The sequence below is a fragment of the Nannobrachium achirus genome (assembly GCF_963921795.1).
Source record: "Nannobrachium achirus genome assembly, chromosome: 4".
Taxonomy (NCBI): Eukaryota; Metazoa; Chordata; class Actinopteri; order Myctophiformes; family Myctophidae; genus Nannobrachium; species Nannobrachium achirus.
The window spans coordinates 71,069,290-71,080,445 of record NC_137813.1 but is presented as its reverse complement, the minus strand read 5'-3'; the positions used below and the strand labels follow the sequence as shown (position 1 = coordinate 71,080,445).

The following is an 11,156-nucleotide window of genomic DNA, read 5'->3' as shown; positions in this document are numbered from 1 at the left end:
ATAGTATAAATGGTTCTGAGCTATAAAAACATTCTGATTGTTCATCAGGTAAACGTCATGTCTTTCAAAGAACAAAAAACAACACTCACAAATATACCTAAGTTCCAACGACTTATTTATTTACGTATGAAGAACGTGTATGTGAGGAAAAAAAACACACCATTAACACATGACAAAAACTGTTAAGCATCTTTTTACTGTTACTGTCACCCAGGCACCCTCTGTTAGACACACAAGACCATTTCTGCCACTTAACATGTTAGTCGTCTGTCCGTAACACAATTTCAACCCACATTTCCTACAAGTAGCACCGACATTAAAAGTCTTTATGCAATATAACAAAACAGTGCAATCATTACTTCAAAGCGGAGAGAGGCAAACAATAAAATAATAATAACGTTAATTCAACATGAGCTGAAAGCCAGAGTGAAAGCAACACACATAGAATATATTATATTATTGACCAGATGGTCGTTGTCGGGCCGAAACCTTGTGTCTCCATAATTCAACTTTTTTATATAATGGTGTAAATTAGATTTGAATATTACCCTGTTTTTTCTGGAAAACTATTACTCAGCGTCTGTAGCAGCTAGAAACAACATTCCAAAACTTTTTGATAGCTTATACCTTTGGCTTTTATAGAAAATATTCAGAAAAAAAAGTTGCTACATACTGTACATGTACTGTACTCAAGAGTTGGGGAAGTTAAAGTTACATGTAACTGAGTTACGTAACTGAGTTTCTGGTAACTGAGTTACATTCATATTTCTGTAACTCGTCAAGTAACTGAGATACCTTTTGGGTAATTTTTGGCTCAAGTTACAAGAAGTTACAAGTTATAATTTTACATTTTACGTCCTCAGCAGATCATAATTTTCTTATTTTTTAACTTTATTTTAGGAACACAGATGAATGTCAACCTTTTTGAAATAAAAAAAGAAACTCAGTTGAGAGGCATATTTCTGCTGGCATGTGACTTTTTTTGTAGGATATTATATTTTGTTTCATGTACACCAAATGTACATTCTGAATTTAACGCTGACAAGTTACGCTTTCAAAGTAACTTCCCCAACACTGCCAATGAACAACCCTTTTTGGACACTCAAGGCTTCCGTCCGATAGCGACCATTATTTAAAACCCATAGGACAGAAAACAAACAAAATAATAACAGATATGCTTTTTTCTTCAGGTTGCTTGCGTTCACTTGGTCTTGCCCGACACCATAATGCCAAACTCCTGGATGGTGATCTCTTTGTTTAGGTACTGCTGGAGCTGCTTGTTGGTGATGTGGCCGACGCGCAGCGCATCCTCGATGGAGAACTTCTTCCCCGACTTCCTGTCGTGGAGCACCGACGACTCGCCGCTTGGGCCCTTGACCGAGATCTCCTCCCAGTCGCACTCCTGGCCCTGCAAGGTAGGGGGGGGGGGGGGGGTTGTTGTCACAAATAAATAATCAGTGGTGTAAGTAACTAAGTACTTAAAGGAAAATTCCACTTTCAACAGGGAAACAGCTTATGGGCTTTTCTCCACATACACACCCATTGTAACTTCAAACTCCATTTTAACCATGATAGATTCATTAAAAACACCCATTATTTTTCTGGTGACTCATACCCTCCTAATACGTGAGCAGGCCGTGTTTTTTCGATACGTTTTTTTCATTTATGTTTAATAATTATTTGGGAAAATGAAAAAAATGAAATACAAAAAAATAATTATTAAAAATAATTGAAAAAAAGTTATCGAAAAAACAGCCAGCTCACGTATTAGGATGATAGTATGAGTCACCAGAAAAATAATGGGTGTTTTTAATGAATCTATCATGGTTAAAATGAAGTTTGAAGTTACAATGGGTGTGTATGGGGAGAGGCCCTGGGCCTGGAGGGCCTGGTAATATTTACATCAAATATCTAAATATTGAATCAAGCAAATAAAAAACTGTCCAGGGTGTTCATAAAAGCCTGATTAGACGATAAAATGACCAAAAGTTTTTTTGAAAGTGAAATATCCCTTTAAGTGGAATTGCAAAATACTTCCTTTACATGGACAATGATTCGTTAAATGTCATGATCGGGGACAAGCCCTACCTGCAGGTTGACGAACATCTTCCAGTCGATGAGGCCCAGCTTGTAGGCCTCCTCGGGCCTCATCTCCTTGCCCGTGTCGGGGTCGATGACCACGATGGAGCGCCGCAGGTGGCTCTCGCGCTGCTCCCGCTTGATCCGCACGGCCGACAGGCCCTTCTGCAGCTTCTCGATCTCCTCGTCCTTCTGGCGCGTCACGCCCCGCAGCTCCGACAGCTCCCGCTGCAGCGAGTCCAGCCGCAGCTCCAGGTTCTTGCCGTTCTCCGTGGGCGCCTGGGGGGATTGGAGGACGTTTTTGTTACTTTTGCGTTCGGCTGCGCGTGTAGGTAGGTGGGTGGCCGTGTGTGTTTAAGCCTGCGAGACCTCGCATTTTATAAAAAAAAAGGTTTAGAACGGCTACACATTATAGTGTATTATTATTTTATGCTTCCACTATTGAAAAATAGCAGATATACAAGCTCACAGCGCGGCACCGAGTGCAGTGCTGTGAGCTTGTAGATCCCTCTCTATAGCGCGCAATGAGGGCCTCTCCAACTCTTTTTCCCGGGCTGAATCAGGGGCCCAGCACGTCCCTGCCCCTGTCATACCCAATTGACGCCCCCTGCAACGGTACCTGCTCCGTGATGAGCCGCGTCTCCTTGCTGGTGATCTGGATCTCGGACTGCAGCTTGCGGATGTCGTTCTGCAGCCGCTGGTTCTCCTGCTGCAGGCGGCTGCTCTCGTCGCGGATGTAGTCCAGCTCCTTGGACGACTTGACGTTGGAGAAGTCCATGTCGGAGAACCTGGCGTTGAGCTGGGACAGCTCCTGGTCCAGATCCCGCCTCCGCTTCTTCTCCTCCTCCAGCGTCCGCCGCAGGCTGACGATCTCCATCTCCGCCTCGGGGTCCCGCTCCACCTGGACCTTGGGTGGGCGACATGGAAAAATGACAATATGACAATATTTTTCCAATCTGTATCACGATACGCGATCTTATCACGATTCTTTTTCATGTGTTTTTTTTTTATCGTTATTTCTAAAATTGCCTAACGGTACAACCACCTACAAGTTAACAAAAACTAAAGGAAAAACGAGTAACAGACCGTTTAGACCAGTGGTCCTCAAAGTGGGGTCCAGGGAATCTCTGGGTTCCTTTTGGGAGGTCTAAATTACCCATACAAGTATGCAACTCTGACAGTATACCAATGAGATATATATAGGCTATATAATATATATAGATAGATAGATAGATAGATAGATAGATAGATAGATAGATAGATAGATCTATCTTTATACTGTATATATATATCTCATTTGTATTTTGTTAAGTGGAGACCTTGAGAACTACCGACCAAAATGCAGGTGTGAATGGATTTCGCAATGAATCTCTGTATTAACAATTCAACAAGGCTCCTTTCATTGTATCATGATATACATACAATATCTCTGAAAAGGCACTTTGTGGAGAAAAATGCGAGTATGCTTTCGCATAATTTCCCGCATAATCAGCCAAATGCCGCAGATTACGCGGGGGTCACATGTTTTCAAAAAGGCAGCATAATCGCATGTTTCCGCCCGCATATTTCGGAACTACCCGCATATTTTACTGCAAACAATCACATAACCCCCCGCATATTTCGGAACTACCTGCATATTTCACCGCATAAAATCACATAAACCCTGCATCTTTTTATATACTTCACTTAATTCACAACCTTTCGCATATTTCGCAACTTTGTGCATATTTCGCAACTTTTTCTGCATATTTCGCATGTCACATATTTCGCAACTTTCCAGAATTTCACCGCATAAAATCACATAAAACCCAGCATATTTCATCGCAAAATCAAGGTTTTTTGCCCGCATAATAAATGATTTTAGTCCACATAATCAAGGACTTTCGCCCGCGAGGGTCTACCTACCTTCTCTGTGCGGACCACGCGCTCCTTGACGTCCATGTTCTCCAGGGTCTGCTGCTGCTGCAGCAGGGCGCTCAGCTCCTTCTCCAGCAGCGTGCGCTTGTGGCGCTCCTCGTCCACCTGCAGGCGGAGCACGGCATGCTCCTTCTCCTGCTGCGGGTCCTGCTGCAGCACCACCTTCTGCTTGACCGTCACCTTCTCGCGGTTCTCCCGGTCGCGGTGCTCCATCTCGTTGAGGCGCACGCGCAGCCGCTGGATCTCCAGCTCGGCGTCGCGGCGCGCCCGCCGCTCGCGCTCCACCTCCTCCAGCTGCTGGTCCAGCTCCGCCTTCCTCCGCTGCAGCGCCACGAGCTCGTCCTGGAAGGTGGAGGGATGGGAAATGATCCGTTTTGTTCATTCGTTGGTAGTTGATAGGGCATTCACCAAATATTCGAATATTCGAATATCAAAGTCACTATTCGACGTTGTTCACCGAAGTCGAATATTCGCTTATTTTAATTTTGTAAATTGTTTTCACTTTAAAAAATGTATAGTTTATTAAGCTTGGCTAGATAGGAAGTCATAAGAATGAGTTGTCAATGCCCCTGGTGGATGAATTTGTTAATGCTCTATACCAGGGCTTCTCAAACCTTTTTAGGCCATGACCCCCAAAATAAACATATTTGAACTGGGGACCCCCACCCTGACAAGCACTTGGAATTGTAGGTATTACATTTAATGTGACTCGGTTCCGCAGATAAATATTGTGAAAATAGCAGATCTACATGCCACAACACCTCGCGTTGAGCATGTAGATCGGCTATTTTCACAATGTGTGCCTCTTGCTTACTTAATATTTGACAGTTTGGCCAGTCCTGTCGAATATTCGACAATTTGAATACTTTGAGGTTGAATAATTCGAATACTAAAAATCACTATTCGTGAATGCCCTAATAGTTGATGACCACTATCGATCGATTAACCGGTTCGTTGATAAGCAGTGTTTCTTTTTTAGGATCAAATGAGAAATTCTTGTTCAAAACCGAAAACGAGTGCAGAAACATAATGGCCTAAATGTATATAACATTAACGAGCGTCAACAAGCTTCAGCTGGACAAACACACCTTCCCTTTGCAGTGCTCAATTGAATATGAAGGATTCTAAAACGGCTAGTTCCATTCCTTGATTCTGATTGGCTGGTTGCCATGGTATACCTGAGACTGTAACCCATACCTTGAATCAGTTTATATCAAAGCCAGGTGCGTTATTTCTTTCCACTGTGCTGTGAGGCTGAACTAGAGAAGCGAGCGTTTGATTTCCTCTCAAATCCTGCCGTGCGGGTGCTTCTAAGCACCGCCCGCATGCATAGGACAGTGACTGAATGGCTCCGGGCGGGGCTTGTAAAGGCAACAAGCGCCCTCTATTCTCCAGGCACCACTCGGCTGTTTAGCTTAGGTTGCTATGCTAGCGTTTTGATGTGATGTTCACCCACATAGCAGCTAAATCTGGATGAAAATAAACATGTCTATGGATTGAATATGGTTCTTAACTTCTTAACATGAGACTGATCTAACATAAGTGTTGTTTCCCTATTTTTTTTGGCAAAAAGAATGACGTGACTTTGTAAACACACACTGGCTTCCGTAAGTCCCTTTCCTGTATGTGGCTGGTAAACGGAAGGAAATGTATCTTCCTGGTGGCGGAGAAGTGTACTTCTTTCTTTAAATGATGCAATGCTATGATTTTCATGTTGCAATATTGTGACCGTTTTAGAAAAGCAATAAGCCACGCGAGGCTTGTGGTTACCGGGGGAGTATACACCGGCTGAGAGGGTCGGAAACACTCGGCTGCGCCTCGTGTTTCCCAACGCCTCTCAGCCGGTGTATACTCCCCCGGTAACCACTCGCCTCTTGTGGCTTATTGCTTTAGTATGATTCAAGATTACTGTGAATTTGTTAAGATCACATTTGATATCACACACACACACCATACCTGTAACTTTAACTAGGCTAAAAATAAATACAAAAAATAATAATAAAAAGTTTAAAGAAAAAAGAAAACGATTAATTGCGATTAATTTATTTTAATCAATTAATTCCTTAAAGGATAACTTTGTTTTTTTTACAACAAGAGTTCATATTTTAGATTGTAATTGGGGAAAAGAAAAGATGAGTGTTAAAATGTTTTCATTTAACTGCTTTCTATTGTTTTAGCGATTTTTGTATTTTGATTTCAGTGGGTGGGGGCATGCGTATTTTTTTAGACACAATAAGCAGGCAATTTCTTTTTTACTATTTACACCAGCTCCGATAAGTCACATATCTGCCCATGAAAGATTGCGGTGCATCTTGGGAATGGGCTTATTGTGTCTAAAAATACATATTTAGCCACTTGAATGCATGCCCCCAATCGTTAAAATCACTAAAACGATAGAAGGAAGTAAATGAAAACATTTTAACACTCATCTTTTCTTTTCTCAAATGACTATCTAAAATATGAACCCTTGTTGTAAAAGTCCTTTAATTGATTTTAGATTCACGGTTAACATTAGGGAAGGGACGATATGAAAATTTCATATCGTGATTATTGTGACAAATAAATCACGATTTACGATATTATCGTGATAATCAAAATCCGTTATCTTGGGATGGAACATTTGCCAAAAATAGCAGATCTACAAGCTCACAACGCGTCGCAAGGCGACGCGTTGTGAGCTTGTAGATCGGCTATTTTTTGGCAAAGACATTTGATAGAGTGAAAAAAAGACTGTATCAAGTACGTATATTATAAGTACCTTTTATCAATGGATTTAAGTGGTACCGGAATATGCAGCTTGGCAAATAAACTGTGAATTGATCCCAGTGCATGACGGAGGACGATATCACAATAAATTAAATCTCCACAATACGATTATCGTGAGTGTTTTTTATCACGATAAACGATAATATCGCTTATCGTCCCATCTCTAGTCCCCTACCTTGAGGCTCTCCTTGTGCTTCTGCTCGTTGGAGATGTTCTGCGCAAAGCTCTCGCACTCGGCCTTCAGGAGGGGGTCCTGCTCCACCTTCACCACCTCCTGCTGCACCACCTTCTCCCGGACCTGGGACAGGTCCGTCTTCTTGGTGCGGATCTTGTCCTCCTCCACCGAGCGCTCCCGCTCCAGGTCCAGCCGCTTGCGCTGCTCGTCGCCCAGCTTCCTCTTCAGCACCTCGATCTCCTCCTTGGTCTTGGGGTCCTCTCGGTACTGCAGCACCTCGTTGACCACCTCCTTGGTCTGCACCTGGGGCTTGGTGTCCTTTGTAGAAGACAGGGGCGTCACAAGGGGTGTTGGGGAAGTTAAAGTTACATGTAACTGAGTTATGTAACTGAGTTACATTTTGCTGTAACTTGCTGGTAACTGAGTTACATTCATATTTCTGTAACTCGTCAAGCAACTGAGATACTTTTTGGGTCAATTTTGGCTCAAGTTACAAGTTACAAGAAGTTACAAGTGAAGTTACAAATGTCCTCAACAGATCATCATTTTCTTATTTGTTTAACTTTATTTTAGGAACACAGATATTTACTAAAGAAAATGTCAACCTTTTTGAAATAAAACATAAAACTCAGTTGAGAGGCATATTTCTGCTGGCAAGTGACTTTTTTGTAGGATATTATATTTTGTTTCATGTACACCACATGTACATTCTCAATTTAACGCTGAAAAAATAAGTAACTCAAGTAACTTTTTCTATGTAACTTGAAACTTTATAAGTTACATTTCTCCAGGGGTAGAACTTTAACTTGATCAAGTTACTGCCATGGTGAGTTACCATGGATCAAGCCTCCTGATAACATTTACATCAAATATCAAAATATTGAATCAATCAAATTAAAATCTGTTCAGGGTGTTCATAAAAGCCTGATTAGATGATAAAATGACCAAACAAGTGAAATATCCCTTTAACTTGAGTGCTAATGTATTTCTGACCATGATATCATGTACATAAACTTGACCACCACCACCACCACCTAATACATTGTCTTGTCTCCTCATCAAACATATAATTTTCCGAATGTCTGAGTGTCTGTCTGAAACAGCGTTTCTCCTCAGTGGCTGGAGCAATTGATCTGAAATCGCATCACCATTAGCATATGAACACACCTGACATAACCGTGAAGCCCGTTTGTCACTTTCACAAATCATATGCTGTATATTAGCATTTTTATGGTGTATCTACTATCTATTCTGCATCTAGCATGAGGCAACATGTTTAACCAGCTGTGTGTGTGTGTGTGTGTGTGTGTGTGTGTGTGTGTGTGTGTGTGTGTGTGTGTGTGTGTGTGTGTGTGTGTGTGTGTGTGTGTGTGTGTGCGCAGGCAGACGGGTGGGTGGGCGGGCGGGCACAGTGTCTCTGTAGCCATTAAACGAAACAGGTATTTCTTACATTGATGCTCCTACATATTATCATGCAAGCACCAGTTAAAGTTACTTTCCATCCCTCATATACTGTGTGCACAGTGCACATCCCATAACCCACACACTGCACATCATTTCGGAGCTCAATCAGCTCATATCTTTGAACGGGTAAGGGCTAGTTGATTATTGATTGATCAGAATCCCCCCACACCTTCCACCGCTGGATCTCGTCCCTGAGCTGGCGGATCTCCATCTCCGACTTCTCCGTCTGGTGGGTCCTGTCCACGATCTCGTTGCGGAGCTTCTCCAGCTCCCGCTCCGTCTGGGGGTCCGTCTTGTACTTGACCACCTCCTTGATGATCTCCTTCACCTCCACCTGAGGTAGGGGTGGGCCACATGGAAAAATACAACGTCACGATATTTTCCCAAGCTGTATCACGATACACAATTCTTATCACAATTCTTTTTCATGTTGGTTTTTTATGGTTATTTTTTCAAGTGACTTAACAGTACAACCAGTAAGACTCCCTAAATCGGTATTCACAAACTTTAGAAGGCAATGGTAGCCAATCAGGAGGGAATATGGGAAATGGGACAGATCCATGTTGATGACAAGACTTTGGAGATACTGTGTGCCGCTTTGTGTGATTTTAGGGCAAAATCTGTAGGAGCAGTGTCCAAAAATGTATTTAGCAAGAATCGGCCTCATGGTGGCGCTAGAAGAGGGCCATGTGAGAAATGATGGGGGTGGAGGTTGTGGTTTGGCAGCCAAGGAGTGTGTGTGCAAAGTTTGGCATGGAGGGGCAACGGTGGCGGAGATATGAGTAGGGCAAAAGTGTGACGTGACGTGACTGACTGACAGACAGCCAGCCGGTGGAGGTTTTGATAGTAACTGCGACCTGACGGTCGCAACCACCTACAAAGTAACAAAAACTAAAGGATAACATTTAGACCAGTGGTCCACAAAGTGGGATCCAGGGACTCTCTGGGTTCCTTTTTGGAGGTCTTAATTTGACCCTTACAAGTATGTAACTCTAACAGTATACAAATGAAACCCTTACGGGTCCATTTGGTTTCATTTGTATACTGTCAGAGTTAAGGGGAGACCTTCATATTTTAAAGTTTGAGAACCACTGATTTAGACCAAAATGTAGGTTTAATTGGATTCCGCAATGAATCTCTGTATTAACAATTCAACGGGATTTTCTTATAAGACTCCGTCATTGTATCACGATACATAGGATCTCTCTGAAAAGGCACATCGTGGAGACTAGGGCATTCACCAAATATTTGAATATTCGAATATCAAAGTCACTATTCGACGTTGTTCACCAAAGTCAAATATTCTTTTTTTTCCCTCTTTAAAAAATATATAGTTTATAAAGCTTCATTCTTATGACTTCCTATCTAGATAGGAAGTCATAAGAATGAGTTGTCAATGCCCCTGGTGGATGAATTTCTTAATGTTCTATACCAGGGGTTCTCAAACCTTTTTAGGCTGTGACCCCCAAAATAAAGATATTTGAACTGGGGACCCCCACCCTGACAAGCACTTGGAATTGTACGTATTACTTAATTACGTATTATTTAATGTGACTCGGTTCCATAGATAAATATTGTGCAGATCTACATGCTCACAACGCCTCGCGTTGCAAGGCGTTGTGAGCATGTAAATCAGCTATTTTCACAATGGTCGCCTCTTGCTTACTTAATATTTGACAGTTTGGCCAGTCCTGTCGAATATTCGACTATTCGAATACTTTGAGGTCGAATAATTCGAATACTAAAAATCACTATTGGTGAATGCCCTAGTGGAGACATCGTATCGTCTCAACGATATCTATCACCGTATCGCCCCAACCCCTAACCTGAGGGCCGCGGTTCTTCAGCGTGGTCTGCTCGTCGCGTATGGAGCGCAGCTGGAGCTCGGCGTCCTTGTAGCGCCGCTGGTGCTCCACCAGCTCCAGCCGGAGGTCGGCCACCTGCTTCTCGGCCTCGGGGTCCGGCCGCACGATCTCCCGCACCTTCTCCTGGACGATGACCTTGGCCTTCTCCTCCTCCAGGCTGGAGATCTTCCGCTGGAGGTCGGCGCGCTCCCGCTGGGACGAGCGGCGCTTGGCCTTCTCGTCCTCGTGCTGCCGCCGCAGGTTCTCCACCTCCCGCTCCAGGACCACGTCCTTCTCCAGCTTGAGCACCTCCTTGATTGATTGATTGATTGAATATCGTATTAGACAGAAATCTAAGAAGAACCGTACAGTTAAACACTAAAAGGAGCATCCCAAATAAGTCCCTTTACAGTCTTGTTTATGGCGGAAGTCCTTGGTATTCAGTTCATGGACATAACTAATAGCTTCTTTTTTTTTTTATCATCAGTTATAAAAAACACTATATGTACAGGGTAGGGGAAGCAAGGGGGTAGGCTAAGGTAAAGGGGGGGGGGGGGGGGGGGGGGGGGGTGCTCACTTCTCGACCTGTCTATGGGATAAGTGATAACTACCTCCGCCTCTGGCCTCCTGAAAGGTGAGTTTTCAGGGCAGTTTTGAAGGATGCCAGCGAGTTACATGTTTTAACTCTTAAAAGGTCCATGACGTGCAAACTGGTCAATCTCTCTGATGTCTCTGTGCACCCATTGACCCATTATGTTTCATTGTTCAAGTGCAGCTAAACTTGGCATGTTAGTAAACGTGCCACAATTAACAATAAAGCATTGCTGACCTGTGGAACCTGGGAATATACCATTCTGTCAAGATGGGGAGAATATAATTATAATACCTTGTTAAAGTGACCATTTTGTTAC

The 11,156-nt window shown here is 43.0% G+C and overlaps 1 protein-coding gene across 1 annotated transcript in view; it reads right to left on the bottom strand.

The window, feature by feature from the left end:
- Positions 1-741: 741 nt before the first annotated feature.
- The window catches only part of ppl (periplakin), an 89,285-nt gene continuing 78,870 nt past the window's right edge, over positions 742-11,156 (bottom strand). Inside the window, exons 26-32 of the mRNA XM_080724163.1 lie at positions 10,228-10,557; positions 8,571-8,735; positions 6,938-7,255; positions 3,985-4,338; positions 2,699-2,986; positions 2,089-2,358; positions 742-1,408 (exon numbers count right to left, since the gene is read on the bottom strand). Coding sequence (XP_080580289.1) covers positions 1,202-1,408; positions 2,089-2,358; positions 2,699-2,986; positions 3,985-4,338; positions 6,938-7,255; positions 8,571-8,735; positions 10,228-10,557 — 1,932 coding nt within the window. The 3' untranslated portion in view covers positions 742-1,201. The remainder of the gene's footprint in view (positions 1,409-2,088; positions 2,359-2,698; positions 2,987-3,984; positions 4,339-6,937; positions 7,256-8,570; positions 8,736-10,227; positions 10,558-11,156) is intronic.